Below are 21,012 nucleotides of genomic sequence, written 5' to 3' on the forward strand. Positions count from 1 at the left end.
TTATTTCAAGCACAAACAGATTTTCTTTATTTAGAAATATTATTAGTATCAATTTATAATTAAGGTATACAACTTATTTTCCCATTCATTTAATTTAACAAGACATGCTAAGAAATGCAAATCATAAGCAGATATACATAATACTATACATCTTTTATTAATTATTTCAATGTACAGTTGCAGACTACAAATGTTCGTTTATTTTTGAATGCTGAGCGGAGAAACGGGATAAACAGCTTTTGGCTTGGACAGGGACTCGTAACAAAAACGACGCTACAGCGCCACACTGCTGCCGCGCACGGTACTGCATCAATCCCATGGTGCTCCGCGCCTTTCTCCGTACCCGCCGACCGTCTGCTCCGGAGAGCTGCTGGAAGCGGACATGTTAGACCGGCCTGTCCGGGGATAAACACTGCACGTAACAGGGTGTCGGACGGGAAAGGAGGAAGTTGCTGCGACGGGAGACTATGGATGCCGTCAACGCATTCAACCAGGAGGTAAATCAGTTTTTAAATGAGCACGTTTGAGCGCCTTCCCGATGCGTGAACTCGCCCCCTCCGAGGCGGCTGTGTTCGCTTCCAGGCCGCGGACCGGATTTACGTTTCCAGGCCGCGCTGCTGGACGTACACAGGGGTGCCCAAAGCTTCCCCGGTGGCCTCTCGGTGAGGGACTAGGTCGACGGCAGTGTCCCGCACACGGCTGCGGGAGTGCGTTTCCGTGCGGCTGGATGGTTCGGCCGACCCCGCCAAAGGCGCCGCCAATGACGGCGTGAGGCGCCGCGCTGCCAGTGAGAGCCGGCCGGGCTGGGTGTGGGTGTCGCCCGGCTGTACGTTCCTTCTCCGCTCCCGCACTTTTACGGTTTTGTTTATGTTTCCAAAGCTTACTCTTTAATGCTAGACCAAGCCGTGGGACAGGCCGCCGTGCTAACCGGCTAACTGTATTTTATTTAGAGGCATGTATGGCGTTACCAAGGCGGCAGCTACCTTTTTTTGCGCTATCTAGATAGTTAACAACTCGGCTAACTAGTTAAGGAGCAGGGGTACGGTGGGGGTGTGAATCCCCCATCCCATGCGAGCTGAGAGCTCCCGGGGATCGCAGACTGTTACTCTTGGTCGGTTATTCAAACTAAAAAGGAAATGTTATTTTGGACTGCTAAGAGGTGGTTAGAGACGGTGCGGTTATCTGCTTTGCAGCTTAATTAACAAGACATATTTAAAGTGCATTCTTTTTCTGTAAAAGATTCACATTCATGTATGATGGCATAAGACTGCTTCATAAATGCGTCCTTATGTTGATGATGCGTGTAGGTGGCTTTGGTGATAAAGTTGGATGTTAGGCTTCAGTGGGGATTGTGTCCTCCGCTCGTGGTGTCTTAATTCTGACTGATTTTTAGTGTTTAGTTAGTTTTGTGGGCTTCCTTTCTGCATCTCTGTGTCAGCGACCCTCAAAGCGATCCTCCTTTATAGCCTTGATCTGCAACTGAAAGAGATGCACGTAACAAAGGTCACTGATAAAATGAATGAATGGCGTTTAAAAAGCAAATGTGTAAATTCTCTGTCAGATTTTAAGTGTTTGGTTATTATATAAGTACTTTTATTCTAATAAAACTTTTTCTTTCTTCCTGGGTGGAGACATGTATCCTTGTACTCACCAAAACTCTCACTTTTCAAGCTGCTTTCTATTTCCATTCTCAGTTTGGTTCCCCTCGCTCTTTACTGCATGTGAAGTACTGGCCTGTGTGACTGGTAGATTTTATGTGCATCTTTGCTTTACATGTTACGTAATTGGGCTGTATACTTCACTGCACGTTGGCATGGTTAATATTAGTGTACAAAATGTTTGTGACCCTACATCACTTTTTTGAAGATAGGACTGTCATGGAGTCTGGTGGCACTGTGGGGGTAAAGCGTCATGGTGAAGGGAGGATTTTAAATGAGTGTGTAATAATGTGGTTAGCGGTTCAGCAGACACTGTTGTACTTTTAGATGAACCTACTTAGCTTTGGCTTCTGCCAAATCTGGCAACATAAACCAGTGGGGGAGTTTAAAACTCCTCACTGGACTCACTTGGCAGAGCCATGTTTCCACACTAAACCTTAAGTTAGTTTTTCTAGTATCACTTACCAAGTCAATATGTGCTAGTTTTTAATAGTTCATTGCAATACTAACAAAAATGCTTTTTCCCCCAATCACTTCACACATGAGGGGAAATGTCTGATTTAGAGAAAAACAAACAGCATTAGCCTGATTTATAGGTAATGCTTTTTTTTTTTTTTTTACTTTGTTTTGAACTTAAGAGCCAAAACAGGGATATATTGTGGACTGCAACTGTGCAGAAGTTAAGCACATCTCTAACACGTTTCAGCTACGGTTGCATCTACTAAGGGCAAACAGTGTGCTGAGCCAACAGCGAACCCCAGTGACTGAAGTGGTTACAGGTGTTTTGCTCAGGGGCTGGCAGTCTGGTTGGTGACTGTCAAGCCTAACAAACTATCCAGTGTACAGCTATACTGCCATTCTGTGGTGACGACCATAGTAGTGTATCAGATTTGCATTGGGATGTGTGGTGCATTCTGGGACTGTAGAATACAGTCTTTGGGTGTTACTTGAACCCATCTGTGAAAATCTCATTGTAAAGACTTGTACAGACTAAGGCAGTGTTTCTCAACTGGTGGGTCACAACCCAAAAATACATTGCTTGATAATTTTCAGCAAGTGTGATGTTCTAAAAAATGAATTAAAATCACCCAAGATATATTGGCACCCCAGTGGTTGACAGCTCTTACCCTGAATTTGGGTGTTGACTTACTGACAGGGAATTAGGAGAGAGCTAAATCATGGACTATTTGGGGGACCCTGAAGACTGATTTAAGAAACACTGGACTAAGGAACCCCGAGACTAATCAAGTTGAGAACCACTGGACCAAAGGTTTAGGGTATTTTATATATCTTAGATAACAATTGAACAATTGAGGTTTCTTTTCTCAGGATTAGAACCTACGTCCTTCCGATAGCGGCTGTAGTTTATTAATGTTAATTGAGGGTTTTCAGTTCTGCATTCCTGGGCCATCTTAAAGACTAAACATCCAGTGGCTCTGCCCTGTTTTCTGCACCCCTCGATATATTTCCTGCCTGTAGAGGCATGAGGCAGTGAACAGTTTAACATGTCCTTGTAGCAAATGTCCTACTGTATTCATGATTGGGGGTTGGATTAATCCCTGATTGGCAAATAAAGGATCGCAGGGTGGTCTGCTTGTATTTTTAGTGCTGGCATAGTTAAAGCAGAAGCTGTGTGCCACTCTGCTGACATCACAGCATTAGGACTGTGCATGAGCCCCCCCGACCTTCCACCTCGGCTATGGTTTACGGCCATTGCTGCCACCACCGCTCCATTGGCTGACTGCTGTCTCCAAGGCTACGCGTGGGAAGTTTGTTTTCATTAAAGAGATGTGAAGTGGATGTTGTGGTGTCCAATGGGAGAGCGCTTGTTCATCTGCGTAGTCGGAGCTGGGCTAATCGTTCATGGGGTCGCCGGTTTCCTTTACTTCTACAGCTGTTATGTTTTTAAAGATCCAAATGCTTATAACTGCTTATAACCGGGTCAATTTCTGGGCTATAGACGGTTCAAGTAGAATGCTTATTTAAAGGAAAGCATTCAGGTATCCAAAATGAATACGGCTGTTGTGCGAGTGAGCGGGTCAGTTTGATGGACCTCTGTGTATCCTGTCAAGTGTTAATTTTCCCTCATGCACATCCAGCATTTTATTATGATGAGCTCATGGTGTTGGTGTTTGGTGGGAATAAGGGGTCTCTCAAGCTCATGTTAGTAGAGGAATCGGGTCAATAGCTACCAAACTGTTCCAAAAATCGCAACTAAGAATCAGAACTTCCAGATGCGTAAGGTTCTCAAGGTCATGGTTGTGTACCTATGTGTCCATTTTCAGCACACACTGCAGGAGCCCTGGGTAGGAACTGGCTGCCGGTTTTGTAGCAATAAACCTGTAGTCTCACTGTGATTTGACCTAGAGCTAGAATGGGCTCTTCAACTCAAGACATACAGGATCATGAGGGGAAGACAGGGTTCAGTCATTCCGTTTAGCTGGGTGACTGTGGGGATGTAGGCTCGACATCAAGACTTCCCTGGATAGATGTCAGCATGCTTTATGTTACCAGCACCTCTCTGACACTCACAGCCAGGAAGTGTCTGATCCCTTGGTTAGGAGGGAAGAGCAAACAGGCACTGCAGACGAGAACTGCATTCACTTAAGAGGCAAATGGCATTGAGTTTTTTTTTTCTTCTCTTTATTGCAGTTATTCTCCTTAATGGACATGAAACCTCCCATTTCGCGGGCGAAGATGATTTCGATAACAAAATCAGCCATAAAAGCCATCAAGGTAAGAGCATAATAACAGCAAAGCATGGATCATGTAAACAATTGTTGTTTGCCTCCCTGTGCAATAGCAGAATATACACATTACCTTGAGAAATGGTGCAGTTTATAGTCAGAAGTTACTTACGTATATGTATAATTATTATTTTTTCTATTTTTAGCTGTACAAGCACGTCGTCCAGATAGTTGAAAAGTTCATCAAAAAAGTAAGTGGAGACATTTTCCCCTTTTTCCACATTTTAAAGCACCAGTCAGATTGTGTTCAATGCTCAGAGAAGTGATTGCGCTGGCCATGACAGGCACACTGGTGTGCAGAGTTCTTGACATTTTCATTTTATATACTTCACATGACTTTCATATGATGGAAAAAAGCTGCCTAATATCCGCGTGATATAAGGTGTCAATGTCAGTGAATTGAACGGCTTCCTCAAGCTTTTTAAAATTGTTTGGTCCTGTAGAGCTTAAGGTTTTACCTATCAATACGACTTGGTATTTTACAAAAGCACTTCATGGTATGTATTGTATTAGAAGGTGTAGCAGAAGAGTTCCGATCCGCCAGCTTTCTGGACACCAGGCTGATCTGTGGCTGGGTGAAAACCCTAATTTTGCTACTCACCTTTCAGTGCAAACCGGAGTACAAGGTTCCTGGTCTCTACGTGGTGGACTCCATAGTACGACAGTCCCGGCACCAGTTCGGGGCTGATAAGGATGTGTTTGGGCCCCGGTTCACCAAAAATATCACAGGAACGTTTGAGAATCTGTGCTTGTGTCCCACTGAAGACAGGGTAGGCTGCATGTGCGCTCATGCGGGGCTGGACAGTGTTGGGGGCAGTAGTAGAAACTTAATAAAATATTTGTTTTCTATGGTAAAGGGGGTGATTTTTCCTTTCCTGCAAGTGATCTTGCTCAGTGATGTTCGCCCTGTCCATTTCGCAGAGTAAGATCGTGCGAGTTCTGAACCTGTGGCAGAAGAATGGCGTGTTCAAGATCGAGATCATCCAGCCCCTGCTGGACATGGCTGCGGGCTCCAGCAGCAGTGCCTCTGTGCCGGATGTGGACCACGAAGGCCCGGATGGAGGTAGGCTCGGCGGGTCTCCAGACCGCTTTCAAACGCAGACTGCGATGCAGCTTTCAGCTTAAAAATAGACCAGTTTTTTTTGTCCCTCTTTCTTCTGCCTTTCTCACCTTTTCTCTCCTTTTGTTTTTCCTCCTCATTCCTTCCTTCTGTTTTTTTTTTATTTTTTATAACTCTCTTCTGCACTTCCCTGCCCAGGGTCCCCCCCAACTCCAGTGAAGGTGACCTCCGACCCGCTGCCCGCCGTCACTGCCAACTCCATCGTGGCAGCCGTGCCGCAGCTGCAGAACTCGGACGCCTTCGCCGCTGTCGCCCAGCTCTTCCAGTCCTCACAGGGCCAGCAGGTGAGTCCGCCACATGGGCTGGTCGCCGTGGTGACCCGTGTGGCTGGCAGTGCCCCCCCCCCGCCACGCACTCAAACTGCTGTAGCTGTGTCAGATTCAGATTTTCACCCCTTCAGATTTTTCATCCTGTGTGCATTTGAAGGAACTGCACTTTTTACCCGTAATTAAGCTGAGAATTACTGTACAGAAAACTTGGCTGGGCAATTAATCGTAATTCGTAATTGTTTGGTTCTCAGTTAAATTATATTTAGAGTTCAAGGAAATCCACAGACACATTTTTTCCATAGTTCAGTAAATGCGTGATACTTCCTCAGTCTGTGAGTAATAGTGATCTCAGTATTGACCAAAATAGTCGTGATAATTTTTATTGAGCGGCCATAGTCTGCTGCTTTCCCAAAATTTTGAATGAAGTATATATTGAATTGAATTGAAACTTTATTTGCCATTTGCACATAAGTGCAAGTACATTAGAATTCTTGCATGATTTTCTTGGTCAAGGTTTTAGAAAATTTAAAAAACAGACAAGACTATGGCATTAAATTGGCTAACTAATACAGCAGGATAGTGTGTAATTCAGTTAGCTGTCTGTGCTTGCTTGATGTGATGTTCATCGTCCTTGGGGGGAATGTGGCAGCGCATATTCCCCGCGTTTCTGGAGGGCTGTTTACTGGAGCTGTGTATGGAGAAGGACATTGAGCTGCCCCTTGTCACCCCCTCATCTCGCTAATGCCGCGCCTCCTCTGCCCTTCAGCTCCAGCAGATGCTGCAGACGTTCCAGCAGCCAGGCAAAAACCAGTCTCCGGCCCTGGACAACAGTCTCGTGGCCCAGCTGCAGGGGGCCCAGCTCGCCTCCCACATGCAGAATCCCCTGCTCGCCCCGATGGCTGCCCAGCCCGTGGAACAAAAGGCTGCTTTTGATAAGGTGGTGCCAGGGTGGTGCCAGGGTGGTTCCTTGGGGCGCCGCTACGTGTGTGATGTCTACCTTTGTAGATGAGTCTGTTGGAGTGTGGTCGGCCTCATCTGGGGGTTGAATCTGGGGCATTTCTGGATCATTCTAGACCAGTGTTTATCCAACCTGGGCCTTGTTTTTGCGGATCGTCCAGGGTTTCCTGAGGACTCGGCTGAGAAGCACTGTTTTGGGCGGCTCTTTTCATGTGGCTTACTGGAGTGCTTTCTCTCCCTTCAGAAGCTCTTGGACCGATTTGACTATGATGACGAGCCCGATGGTGCTGAGGACACCAAGAAGGACGAAACGACAGCCGCGACGACAGCGGTGACGGGGATGACGGCAACCAGTGCCCCGGCCATGCCCCCCTTGTGAGTGTCTCCTTCATAAACGCATTATTTTATGTGGATTGCCCTTTAGTTGTGCCACACCTGATTACTGTTAAACTGCATATAAATTAATTTAAAACGTCGTTGCAACTTCCTGATTTTACCAATAATTCGAAAGTACTTGGGCTGGCCGTGTCTTTAACCAGTGCTTTTCCAATCTCCGCAGTGGTTTCCACGAGAACATACAGCAAGCCGCATACACTCAGATCCGCACGCAGACTTCACAGATGGAACACTTCCAGGGCTCCATGATGGGGATGCCACAAGATCCCGCGCACCAGGTAAAGCTCACCGCCGCCACTCTGAGGCTGCCTTCTCCTGGGTGGATCTGCTGCTCACCCCTCACTGCCGCGCTCTTCTCCAGCAGGCCGCCCTTCCTCCAAACGGCCAGCTCCAGAACTTCGGTCTCATGCACCCCCAGGCCTACCCGGGGATGATGTCACAGATGAGCCAGCCTCTCCTTCCACAGCAGATGCCGGTCGGCTCTGGCTTGCCGCCGGGCTTCCCCGGGGTGTACGCTCCACAAAACGAGGCCTACGGCCAGCACATGGTCCATCAGATGCAGGTGTCTGCCCTCCACCAACCCGGCTGCATCCCTCAACTGGAGCCCTCTAGAGCATTTCTCTTTCACCGTAGCCCAAAAGAGCCCCAAGGCACTCTAAGCCTGAGTACAGACTTGGCAGCCCACATAGAAGAGGGAATTGTCTCTGTCTGGGCCTTTGTTTATCTGATGGCCTTGTGCTGGTGCTCTAGAGTCCTGCTCGGGGAGGTCTTATCTAGCCAAGGCCATTCGCGACTTGCACAGGGTCTCGCTCTCCCCACAACCCAAAAATGCCTGGCTGTATAAGCCTGATGGAGTGGGAAGACGTTCGACACCCTTTGCACCGAGTTCCTATCCTGTGCATCACCCTTCCCAAATCCAAGCCTATCGTGCGTAGTGTTCGCAGTCGGCAGCCTAGAGCAGGGGTCTCTGTAGCTCCCCAGATCAGTTTCTTTGCAAAAGTAGCTCTCACTAAAAATGATTGGAGACCCCTGCTTTTGACCAATCTGGTCTTTGGGGAGCAGGGAGGGAGCAAAAACGTGGCCTGTCTGTGGCTCCCTGGGGACCGGATTGGGAACCACTGGTTTTTATAGTATTTATTTTTAAGTTTAGCCCTCGATAACAAAATATTGCACTTTTATTTAAACATTGCACCGCCATTTGCTGATTGCTGTATGTCACTGTCACAGGAATGAAGAAGTGTATTAATTGTTAGTCTCCCTTTTTTCAGGATGTTTCCATGGATATAGACCCCCCGCAGATGGAAGGAAAGCATCGACCAGACGGCAGAAGGTCGAGGTCCCACTCAGGCTCCAGGTAACAACATAAAAACATGTAATCTCACTGAGTCAAACATCATGGTCGGAGGTCACTGATACCCCTCTTCTGGCCCGGGTGCAGGTCGCCAAAGAGACGGCGATCGCGGTCCAATTCGCGAAGCCGCCGGTCGCGGCACCGTCGCTCTCGCTCGCGGTCCAGGGACCGCCGGCGCCACTCGCCACGCTCCCGGTCCCAGGAAAGGAGGGAGCGGGAGAGGGAGAGGGAGCGACGGCTTAAGGGGTTACCCCACACCAAGAACGAGACCCTCAGCGGTGCGTCAGCCCGACGCTTTGTTGTTTATTTCCCGTTTAATCTAATTCGAAGCGGCCATTCGTTCCTTTTGAAAGGAATCTGGTGTCACCCTTGTGATTTAATGTCCCCCCCCCCTCGCTTTTCGCAGTGTGCAGTACAACACTGTGGGTTGGCCAGCTGGACAAGCGGACTCAACAGCAGGATGTGGCCTGTCTGCTGGAGGAGTTTGGACAGATCGAGTCCATCAACGTGAGTCGCGGCTCTGGAGGGGGCCGAGGGGGCTGGCTTCACCTGGTTAAATTTGGTCAGGTGTTCCCTTAAAAACACTGCATGCCAAAATGATCTCGCTGCACAGTTTTAATTGTAGCTTTAACTTGTCACCTTTTCCCCGCACACATTGGTAGCTACTAATGCGTCTGCTGAGGTGAGTGTGATTGCTAATACCCCTCTCCACCTTCTGGCCCTCTAGATGATTCCTCCGCGGGGCTGTGCGTACATCGTCATGGTCCACAGACAGGACGCCTTCCGGGCCCTACAGAAACTCAGTAGGGGTTCATTCAAAGTAAACCAGAAAGCCATTAAGGTAGGGGGCCAGTGTGTCACTGTGTCAGTGCAGGGATACAATCAGCCAGCAGGTGGCGACAGTTGATTGTACATTCAATTCTAGTTCCAGTACTTTGCGCGTTGGGGCATCACCGTCTATGGTGTTACAGGATCAGCCCGTGTGTTTTCTTTGACACCTGCATTCTTGCCTACTCATCCTCCTTTTGCCAGATTGCCTGGGCCCTGAACAAAGGCATTAAACCAGAGTACAAGCAGTACTGGGATGTGGAACTGGGCGTCACCTACATACCTTGGAGTAAAGTGAAGTTGGAGGACCTGGACAGCTTCTGCCAGGGAGGCATGCTGGATGGTGAAACGCTCTGCCCAGGTATCTGTCCCGCTGGTTACCCCCCCCTGCCGTCCTCTGCCGCTGCACTCTGCACAAATATCGGCTCGCTTGCTAAATAAAAGCGAAAAAGCAAAATGAGATCTTAGAAAGTCTTTCTTGTTTATCCTCTTGACCTTTCATTCACACTATTAAAAATTTCTGCTGAAGTTAAATAATTGAAAGGAGAAAAGAATCATTTTCTCAAATATGTGTGCCACAATTATTGTCACCCTAGAAAGTCACATAAAATCAAACTGAAGTATATTCATACTCATAATTCCATGTTTCTAAGTTCATCTGAGTGATTAGAAACACTTAAGTATTTGGCCATGACTCACTAGGCTATAAATATCCTTAGGGCTAGATTTCCTTAGGGTGTGTCCAGAATTGCATACTTGTTCGCTATGTAATAGGCAAAATGTCATATGCAAGATGAGCAGTATATCCCAGTCCTCAGAATGGAGGCACCCAGCAAACAAAAGCATGTGGGGAAAAAAGATGGGCAGTACATTGATTTTGAACTTTGACCTTTAGTCTCCTTTGCAATACATCTAAACTGAAGATCTGGGGGGGGGAAGCATAGCCTTGTACTATAGATCATAAACACAAACCTGCATAACACCTGCTGGTCCACTATTACTACATAGTGTATCACTAGCAGTTTTAAACTAAATTAGCGCTTGTAAAATATCAGCATCAGCAGATGGGAAAACAACTTCTAACTTTGTATATTGATTAAAGTCTAAATACTGGCTGGCAGTGTATACCAAGATTTACGGTTGCCGATGTCTTCGTTTTTAATGAACATTGGGCCAGTACCGATACGCAAACCAATATATCATGCATCTCTATTTTTTTATCAACAAAAACCAGAGCCATTTTTGGTGTATAGAGAGTTATATGCATGCAGAAAAGTACCTAATTTCCACTGTGAATAGTTGTGGTCGGCCTTGGATGTTGTGGGGCCGTTTTTCTTTCCAAGACTCTGGAGCACTTCTTAGAACCCAGGGTATCATGGACTCCAAGTATCAGCAAGGTATTGCATCGAAGCTTGAACTTGGCCGTGGTTGGGTTTTCCAACAGGAAAATGATCCAGAACACATCTCAAATTTATCTCTCAAATGTTGACCACAAAATCAAAGTAGTGTTGTGACCATGCTAGTCCCCAGACCTAAACCCCATTGAAAACCTGTGGGATGTGCTGAAGAGGAGAGTCCACAAGCGAGGACCTTGAAATCTGAAGGATCTGGAGAGGTTCTGTATGGAGGAATGGCTTCGATCCCTTGCCATGTGATCATCTTCTTCATTAAGCATTACTGGAGACTCAAAGTCCCAAAGCTGTTATCTTGGCATAGGGTGCATACTCCAAATATTAAATAATGCCAGTAAATGTAGCACACATTTATTTGAAATTTGTTTTTTTTTCTTTGAATTGTACTTCAATTAATGGTTGGATTTTTGTTTTGAATGAAAGATCAAGAGGAGACTGACAGTCTGTTTTGCCATCCCATATTTATCATACCTTGGTGGGCATGGCAACGTGCTGTACCTGTGTATGCTCCCCCACCTCATCTGACCTGACCTGACCAGTATTTCTTGAGGTCACTGCAATTTGTCTTGCATAATGATGTCATTTTCACCTGGTGTCAGGATAGCCAGTTTTAAAGAAGTAGCGCCTCTTTTCTGATCGGGGCTTCCTCCCTCGCTGGCATTCCTGTGCTTCGGTGTGACTCCATGTGCTGGGATCATCCCACAGAGTGGAAGGGAGTCCAGAATGACCTGGAGAAGCCGGACGAGGTGGCACAGAACGGCCGCTCCGAGCCCCCGCAAGCCGATGAAAACCCAGGTGCCGCCTCCGTACAGGTAAAGCCCCTCAGACTAAAGGTGACCCAGGTGGAAGAGGAAACGCCCTCCCCACCCCACATTACGCTAGGCCTCAACTAATAAACAGTATATTTTTTTCTTTTGCAGGGAAATACGATACATCGGGTGTCTGATTTATGTGCTGTAAGAAATGTGCTCTCGCTTGGTTTTGGCACGTTTAGCCCTTGGTGTTGTGTTTGATTTCTCAGCTTTGTTTCGTCTACATTGCATTTTGAAAACACAAGCACACCCTCTTTGTATATCTCACACCATGTCTCTTGTGCAGAGTTTCTCAACCCAGACCTGCGATGTTCATCTGTGAATTAAGGTTCCACCTCAGAGTATTTATTAATAAACTGTGTTTATAGGTGTTAATAGTCGTACAATAAATTCCTCAAGGCTCTCAGGAAAACTGCTTTAATCCCAGAAGACTTACAAGGATGGAGAAGTCATCTGGGTTTTTGTGGATATGAAAAATAGACAGCAATTTATGCTACTGAAATCTTAACAAATAAAAAATTACTCTTTGGAATATATAAGTATATCATGGTAACAAGTTTTTAAAAACTGCCTTGAAAGATTATTTTAGTAAATCACCGCAACTAGTACAGATCAATTTTTTAAAACATATTATGGAACTGAAATATCCTCATTCTGCTTTCCAAGTCTTATGCAACTGAATGTTTTTGAAAAATCAGGCCTTAGGAAAATGGGCATCCATGCGACTATTGGGTCTACTTCTTCTTTTGTCATACCTAGTTTGTGTGGTGACATTTTTGGCCACAGAGTAACTGCCAGCTGTCATCTTGGAAATCCAGCACTGCAATTTAATATCAGAATAAGCTTACAGTCTATAATTATTTGGGCCACAAGCTGTGAATTAAATTGGTATGCGGGAGATCATTGATCATATCAGATTACAGGTTGAGATGAACAGAGGGCATATTTCAAAGTTTGTAGCTTGGTGAAGTGGTCAAAGTACAGGAGGTATGGGCTTTGAAGAGGTGAGTTAAAGTGGAATTTTATTTCAGTCTTGCCAAAGTTCACTCATGGATAAACAGTGGAAGGATATAGTCAATGATTTCTAGGGAAAATGCTAAACTGCTAAAACTTTGCATCAGATGTCACACCAGACAATGAATGAAATAAAGCAATTTAGGAGAAGTTCTACATACACAGATGAAAATGGGTAAAGGGTCTGGAGTGGGGGGGGCTGTCTGTGTGTTCAAAGTCTGAAATGGGGTGTGAGGAAGGACTATCACCAGGTGTGCAGAACCCTGAGGCAGATATTGTTCAGCATACACTGCCCACCACTTCATGGTTCTGAACTTGCGATCTTAGCAGAAACGTCCCCTGAGATAATCACACTTATTTGCTTCTTTAGGCAGAGCGGGGGTCCTTGGTAATGGCACTGGGGGCTGAACCTGGACTCTCCTTAGGCTGTCAGCTTGTACTGTCCTCCTAACAGCAGGACACCACTTACTCTGAAAGCAGGCCGTCAGGAAGCCATGGCTGGCAGGGAGGCAGACATGTTGGTGCTGACATCTCCGAGTAGAATCCCCATAGAAACGACACCTTTCCCAGCAACAGCTTTTTGAGAAGATACATGAGATGTGCTTCAGGGAAGAGCTCATGCATCATGATATGTTACACGATAGGAACGTGTTAAATGATAAAGGAAGCAGATTGGTTTTGTTCTGACCCTGTTGATGGCACAATAAGAAATAGATTAAAATATGTGGAACTTTGTTAAAGAGTGAGAAAAGTCCTGCATCTGCTATGGGTGAAGTGGTGGTGAGCTGGTAATTTCAGACCATACTTGCCAGGTAAGAGCATGCTACACCCATCACTGTCACTAACTGCTGCGTACATCCATCTGGCTGTGTAGAGGTAAGTAATTGTGACAAACTATAGTTCCAGGAGAGTGGAACTACTATTACTACTATTATTTGGAGGATGCACCATGCATAAATGGAGAAGAGTGTGATATCTGGAGGGGCTTGTATGGTTCACAGGTCGTGGCGCACTTCTTAATTAAACAGATAACAGATTTGTCATTTGTTATAACTTTAAGGTTGAAGCTTTTCAAAACTGATTTGCAAAACAGCATGAAGAAAAGCTGTCTGTCAATGTGAAGTTGAGGATGTGTTTAGGTTCTTTCAAGTGTTAATTGGAATGAATCTGAGAAACCTGCCTTCCCTGCTCGGCTTGGAAGTTTATTCTGAACTTTCACCATTTTCACTGAAGTTTTTGATGTCGTCTATCCGGATTTTGTTTGCAGTACTGTGTTCAGTTAAGTCTGATGATCATTTTCAGGGCTTTAGACTAACCCCCCTCTGCTACACTGGACACTGAGGATAGGGGGTTGTGCAATAAAACCATTTTCTCTGTGCCAGACTTGTGTAAATGTAGGCTAATTTCTTAAGTACTGTATACTGTTTGCTACTGGTGTGCATTTTGGTTGCTGGTTTGACTTCATTACAGTGGGCCAATAAAAAGACATGCAGCAGCTTACATACTCATGAAGAGGACTCCCCACCCCCACCCCATACCTGCCCCCCCGACACTCCAGGGCTATTTTTAATTTTCAGGGACTGGTAATAAGCAGTATAAAACTAAACGTGATTATCAGTAAACATACGTCTCTGTCACTCAGGTGCCCCCCAGTCCTCAGCCTATGGGAACCGTCGGTGGTCTTCAGCCCCCAGCTTTCCCAGCACACATGGGGCTACCACCCCCCGCCTTTCCTCCTGGGGTGCCACCGCCACCCCCTCCCCCCTTTATGCGACCAGGATTCAACCCTATGCAGATGCCTCCAGGTACCTGACCTACCAATCTTCCTGGGTACACTAGTGTTTCTCAAGGGTATGGAATTATAGTCTGGTTGATAACTAGACCCAAGGGGGTAGTTAAATGTTGACCAGTCTTCTACTCTTTCAGGATTTCTCCCGCCCAATGCCATGCCCCCATTGGGATCTACAGGACCCCCCCCACCTGCCGTGAACATGCCCTCATGTAAGCAAAAGGGCACATCTTTTCCATCCTGAGTCAGGGTGGGATTCACCTGGTGTTTTTTTTCCCTTCTTTCTTCCATATTTTGCTTTCCACTTAATTTAAACGTGTGTTGGTCCATATGCAGCAACTGTGCCTGGTAGCTCGGACGACCCTTCCAACCCGTCCAATGATCCTGGGGCAAGGAACAGTGGTGAAGCTGTGCATGGCTCGGTGCCGGGGCTGAGCCAGGGGGGCATGCCCCAGCAGATGGCCGGAATGGGTCGGTACCTCCCGTCTCTCCTTGGTCACAGTCATGCTGTAAATTCTGTAAATATCCATACCAGTTCTTCCCCTATTTTTTTTAAATTTCAGTAAGACTAGAGGAGGACATTTTGTTGTATTTGTGCCTGAAAAGTACTGATGACTATAAGTGGCCAATCTGTTTTTGTTATAGGGAATCAGGTGGCTGCTCCTCCAGGAGGTCCACCCTCGGGGGGTCTCCTGGGTGCCCGGCCCGGCATGATACCCCTGCAGCGCCCCCCAGGAGTGCCGCCCCCGCACATGCAGCGCTTTCCCCTCCACCCACCTCGCCCCAACATGCCCCCCATGCCTCCCCAGATGATGCACAGGGGCCCCCCTCAGATGATGCATCGAGAACCTCCACCAGGAGGTTTCGGGATGCCGCCGCCTCACCCCATCAGGGGACCTTTCTCCCCTCACGGGCCCCCTTTCCTAAGGCCCGGTGGCCCTAGGGGCCCAGAGGGGCCTGATGAACGAGAGGGCAGGCCCTTCAGAAATGAGCGGCCTGGTTTCGGACGGGACAGGGATCAGGAACGGTTTGGGGGGCGACGGCCACCTTACGCCGGTGGGAGTGAGGGGCGTGGCGGGGAGCGGCCGGAGGGACGGGAACGCTTCGGGAACCGGCACGAGGAATTTGAGCAGCGGGGAGGCTGGGACCGGGAACGCCGGGACTGGGGACGTAGCCCGGAGCAAGAGCGTGCCCGGGACCCGGAGGAGCGGGGGCGCCGCACCAGCGGCCACAGGGACCGTGAGCCTGGGACAAGGGAGAGGAGCACACGCTGGGACAGGGATGACCGGCGGGACAAGGCCGACGAGGCAGACGGTGCCGACCGGTACCGTGACACTGACGGCACCGAGCCCTCTGCAGACTCTGTTAAAGAACTAACCCAGCAGGACCCAGTACCACAACTGCCGGCCCAGCCCTCAGAAGTGACTGCGGAGCCCACGAGCTCAGAGCCCTCAGCAGTGACAAAACCTGCAGAAAAAGCCCAGGAGACAGAATCCTAGAGTTCAAATAGACGTGCTTCACACGTACAAATTAAAGAAAAACTATATATCTAACCGTGAATCTCTTGGCACGTGGAGCGCTGCCCTGTAAACGTCCCATTTTTGAGTTTGAATGTCATAAGAAAAACAAACAAAAAAGAAACCAACAAAGAATAATGCTGTAAATATGCTTATGCGGCTCAGCAGCTATTTGTAGTTTTCAGGGGGAAGCTTTGGTCATACCCCTTTGTGTTTTGAAGAAATAGAATCCAAATGACACAAAGAAAACAAACAAAAGGCCCTTTTGCAGTAAAGTTTTTTAACTTTAAATGTTTACAACACATAGGAAATTAGATGTTTCTATAATTTTTAAGTTAATAAAGAAAAACATGAAATTAAATTTCCTCCAAAATTTGAGCTTTAGGGATTTGTTTTTAATAAACTATTTTCGTACCGATTTTGTGTCATTATCGTTTCTTTATTGCGGTTAACTGAAATTATTTAGTATATCTACTTTGGCAGGCCACAGAATATCATACATGTTTCTTCCACCCGCTTATTCAAATCAGGGTCTCGGCGGTGGCTTGACAGTCAGATCCGGGCAGGATGCGCGTACACAAAAAACGCACTACGAGCAATTCATACAGACGTGAAGTAACGATCACCATACTTATCGTAGTTCATGTGACTCTTAGACATAGGGCAGAAAATCTTCAAGGACGGTTGATTCGTTCACCAAGAAGCGTAGTTCACGTATGCAACCTTTTGCAACATATTCACCTGCCTACGAAGCTGAACACACCACGCACTATCTATTTCCCTGGCTAGTGACTGAGCTGACAGGCCTGGCTGTGAGTCTGCGGTTTATGTGGTACTTAGCCATATTTGAATACATTACCCAAACTCAATCAGATGCGGAAACACCTGCGACCGCAACATGGCACCGCCTGACCATGCGCGATAATATCTTGACTTTGGATGCGAGGAACTGAGCATGCGCAGAGAGGGAGGCGTCACTTTGCTCACAGCTAATTGGCTGAGGGGATATTCAGCCCGTCCGCTAGCTATTTATGCTGCTGCGCTTGTGCCGACCTGCGCTTTCGCTTGTGTTGTAGGCAGTGATACGATAGACGTAATGGCGCGGAAGGCTGTATGCGTTCTTAAGGGTTCTGGGGATGTTTTCGGGACTGTGTTTTTTGAGCAGCAGGTAACGTAATGACTCGTTAATTTTTAAATTGTTTGCTGTAGTTGGCGTTTTCGTTGGATGCTATGTTGCGTTTCTCTTCTTGTAAGGCCTAACGTGCTACCATGGACTGGAGTTCAATACTTAGTTTTTTTTTTTTTTTTAACTTTACGTTTATTTAGTGTTCCCTTCATCAATGCACATCGATTTGTCCCTGGTGTAGTTTAGTTCCGGGACTTCAGGTAACATGAATATTCTGACTGATTCACGCTGAAAATGCTCTTTTTTAACGCAAGTAGCGTTTTCAAATAAGCAGCGTATAAATCGTGCAGTGCAGGCTTAAATCGCATGCTGTGATTAATTCCGCACAGATACTGGTTCTGCTTGCTTGTAAACTGGCCCGCCGAGTCGCCTTGGCCGCCCATGGACGCGCTTTTTCTCTTGGGTGATGACGGTTTTAAGTCCGCGTTTTTCGCACGAAACTGGTGGGAAAGAACATGAGGCTTCGTGCATTTACGGGGTCATTAAATCCACAATGTGGCGGAAGCCTTTGCGGCTGGGATGCGAATAGACGGATGACTTTGACAGCGCAACAGGTAGTTAAATATGCATGTCATTCTATACGCGCTTCAAAGTTTTTTTTTTTTTTTTTAAAACGTCGGTTATCCTGCGTATCCACTTGGCATACAGCATAGTATGTGTTCGTATGCAGAGTTCATAGTGACTCAGCATAATTGTAGCTGTTAGTATCTGTTGTGTTATTTACATTCCGCGCATAACCTCATGTGCACAGTTTATATTTCCAGGTGTATTAGCTACCATAGTGCAGACTAATGTGAATAAATTATGCAATTCATTTGCGAAGTGAAATCCAGTTCCGTCTGTCGCACGAGGGTAACGCGCCGCTGACCGAGGCTCCGTTGCTTGACATTTACTCCCTACCTACTCCTTACGTACTCCCTTGGGGATCCGCTTTCATTACGCATTTTCCACCTGCAGCTAGCATCTGAGGGCTAGGCGTTGCTGTTAAGATTCTTAGATTGTCCATTATGTACACGTCCAGTTTCTATGAGCAAGTGTACTTGTATAAAAACTGGCGAAAGCTCCTCTATGTGTACGCTGCATTGTGTTTACGCTGGTTACGTCATTCTTTGAAACACCTGCATTTGTATATGTTTACCTGTAGTTGGTTATGCAGAGTATGGTTTTAATGCATTGCGTAACTGGCTGCTTACTCTCCCTATGATAAACTTGAGTTTGTAACGAGAGGATGTGGTGTGAAATATGACTGGCAGGATGATTCGGCTCCTGTGAAGGTGACTGGCGAGATACAGGGCCTAACGCCGGGTCTGCACGGCTTTCACGTCCACACCTTCGGAGATAACACTAACGGTGAGCCCTGTGGCCAGCCTTGGTCCTCGTGGGGGGGCTTGTGTGTACTTTTTAGCTTGCACTTGAAGAGAACCTGTAAATTGCAAGCTCTAAGGAAAATTTTGGCGCTTACTTATCGTGCACCTCATTATTCCACCTGCATATTGGTCTCCCTCTGCTTCAGTTCTGTGCCTTAGTGTCTTTTTCTTGTGGGCTCCCAGGCTGCATGAGCGCTGGCCCTCACTTCAACCCACATAACAAGACTCATGGGGGACCAGCTGACAACATCAGGTGAGGCAAACATTGCCATGATCGATTTGGGCACCATTCCACGTTGTCTGAATGATCCATTGCTTTTTCCTCACTGGCGAGCAGTAGAGGATTTTCTGGTAACTGCTGAGGAATGATCTGGAATTTATAACTGATGCGTAGTCACTGTATGGGGCATTTACAAATTAATTTTAGTATATTGCATAGGATGTTGAGAGTTCTAGGTGCTATAGCGACTTTCAAGATTGAATAGAATAGTGGTACATTGAATTTCCCCACAGGGATTAATGTTATGCCTCCCCGATTTTGACACACACGCACACAGGTGAGAGTAACCCTTGGGGGGTTCAGCACCCCTGAAGCTGACCTATAAGCCCATTGCTAAAGGGCCCACAGACATGCGACTTCTGCTGGGGTTTGAATCAACAACCTTCCAATCACAGGAATTGCATTTATCGTAAATCTATTATAGATTGATTTCCCAACCTGGTCCTCTGGGACCCGCAGATGGTCCACTGTTTGACAAGGAGCTAGGAGGGGATAGAAAATGTGGACTGGCTGGAGTTTCCCTGCGGACTGGGTTGGGAAACACTGCTATAAATAACCAGTTTATCAACCCCTTTTCCCGGCTGATTCCGCGAGTCTTAAGTGTACTTTTGTCTGACATAGTAACTAAAGGTGGATGTGTATCTTAGCCCTCGGCCTTGTGGTATATAATCCCCATCCAGCTCATTGCTATATGTGTCGATCTCGTGTCCCTTATATAATGGACCCTCTACTCTACAACATGCCATGGGTCACATTGCACTGGATTGGAATAATTCTTCCAACAGAGCTATTTCACTTCAATTTTGAAGTCAACTTTTTAGTCCTGTGAATTAAGAGCAGTCTGGGAAATTCCGCTGCAAAGAAATGTGTAAACCACAGTTAGAATGGAAGAAATTGGTATCAAGGGATTTATAAATTGCACTTGCATAGATAATTTAAGAAACATCTGGGAAGTCGACATCAATCGGGCTGGTATGAGACTAATTTGAGCAAGAATAATTTGTTCAGTCTTGCTTTCTCATCTCTGCTTTGTTACTCTGCTTTATCCCACCGATCTACTTGCAGAAGTCAGAAATTGATGCAAGACTAGCCTGATTATTACTGCAAGCTCCTCAGTAGCACATTCCAGTCACACGCACTCTGACTACTGTTCTCCTTTTATGCTAAATGCTATAGTTGAGGTATCTAACCTTTTTTCGTTTCTTTTTTTCCCTCCTAGGCATGTTGGTGACCTAGGAAACGTGACTGCTGAAGATAACGTAGCCAAAATTGACATTACTGACAAGCTCATAAGCCTGACTGGACCACACTCTATTATTGGCCGGACAATGGTGGTGAGGGAAATATCTTCCTTTTACCCCCCCTCATTCTCGGTTGACCGTGGGTGTTTCTCAATACCAAGAATGCGAAGACTGTAGTTTGTTCTCACCAAGACCACATCTTGCTAAGTTTTCCCAAGAACGAATTTGAGACTGTGAATCATGGGATTGTTTTTGTTTGGCTTGGATGCAGCTGATGTGTCCTTGATATTTGGGGCGGGGCAAGGATGACGTACAGGGGGCGTTTACCATCCTCCATCCTTTCATTCTAACTATTGGGACTATGGAAGTGGGAGATGATGCAGAACTGGTACACGAACACAAGTATGGTCAATTGTGTGTATTGAGAGACGCCCTATGTTTGACAGACGGGTGCAGTAAAATGTTCCCCCCTCCCATTTGTTGCAGATTCATGAGAAGGCTGATGACCTGGGAAAGGGTGGTGATGATGAGAGTCTGAAGACGGGCAATGCAGGCGGTCGCCTGGCCTGTGGTGTCATAGGCATCGCTCAGTGATTGTCCAAGTCGACCCCAACACGAAGCAATGGAACCACTGTAGAGTAGCTGACGGCGTACCCCTCTTATAAGATGCTCTGTAAGCTTTTGGGCTTGTGTTCCCCAGTAAACTTCGCTTATAAAAAGTGGCCCGTAATGCATTTTCACTTGTTCTTTTCACATTTCCAAAGTTTTTCAGTGTGAGTTGGCTAAGTATCATTTTCAAATGCAAGTTTCAAATGACTATTGTTAACCCTTTTACCAAATGTACTTGTAATCCATGATCTTGTAGTGTTTTTCTTTTTATTTGTATGTCGTAGTTAAAAATGCACATTGCAAGAGTGAGGGACTTTAATTCTGTCTCTGAAGACAGAATTAGAGTCTTAGATGTCTGTGGACCAAAATGTCAACATTCAAGTATTTGTTCCTGGCCATTGAATGACCATGTGATAATTCCTGGTCCTAGAGCTTGGGCTTTAAATGGATGTGAGTGAA

At 46.4% G+C, this 21,012-nt stretch overlaps 2 protein-coding genes across 3 annotated transcripts; both read left to right on the top strand.

Annotated features, from left to right (window-relative positions):
• The first annotated feature begins 294 nt into the window (after positions 1-294).
• Positions 295-16,288, top strand: scaf4a (SR-related CTD-associated factor 4a). 2 transcript variants are annotated; one of them, XM_023805241.2, is made up of 20 exons: positions 295-497; positions 4,311-4,394; positions 4,552-4,596; positions 5,014-5,175; positions 5,327-5,468; positions 5,664-5,809; positions 6,561-6,731; positions 6,999-7,126; positions 7,311-7,425; positions 7,509-7,709; positions 8,416-8,501; positions 8,586-8,776; positions 8,905-9,005; positions 9,226-9,339; positions 9,531-9,687; positions 11,444-11,550; positions 14,207-14,369; positions 14,491-14,565; positions 14,690-14,824; positions 14,999-16,288. In XM_023805241.2, exons 1-20 carry the CDS (start codon positions 468-470, stop codon positions 15,850-15,852), a joined length of 3,207 nt encoding a protein of 1,068 aa, XP_023661009.1. In that variant the 5' UTR covers positions 295-467; the 3' UTR covers positions 15,853-16,288. The 2 variants fall into 2 exon arrangements, with proteins under 2 accessions (XP_023661009.1, XP_023661008.1); XM_023805240.2 differs by having other exon boundaries at positions 297-497; positions 6,996-7,126.
• A 595-nt stretch (positions 16,289-16,883) lies between these two features.
• sod1 (superoxide dismutase 1, soluble) lies at positions 16,884-20,801 on the top strand. The gene is made up of 5 exons (XM_023805242.2): positions 16,884-17,038; positions 18,310-18,406; positions 18,607-18,676; positions 19,923-20,037; positions 20,431-20,801. The coding sequence occupies exons 1-5, from the start codon at positions 16,967-16,969 to the stop codon at positions 20,536-20,538; spliced, it is 462 nt and encodes a 153-aa protein (XP_023661010.1). The 5' UTR covers positions 16,884-16,966; the 3' UTR covers positions 20,539-20,801.
• Positions 20,802-21,012: the final 211 nt, after the last annotated feature.

Source organism: Paramormyrops kingsleyae, chromosome 18, assembly GCF_048594095.1.
Source record: "Paramormyrops kingsleyae isolate MSU_618 chromosome 18, PKINGS_0.4, whole genome shotgun sequence".
Taxonomy (NCBI): domain Eukaryota; kingdom Metazoa; phylum Chordata; class Actinopteri; order Osteoglossiformes; family Mormyridae; genus Paramormyrops; species Paramormyrops kingsleyae.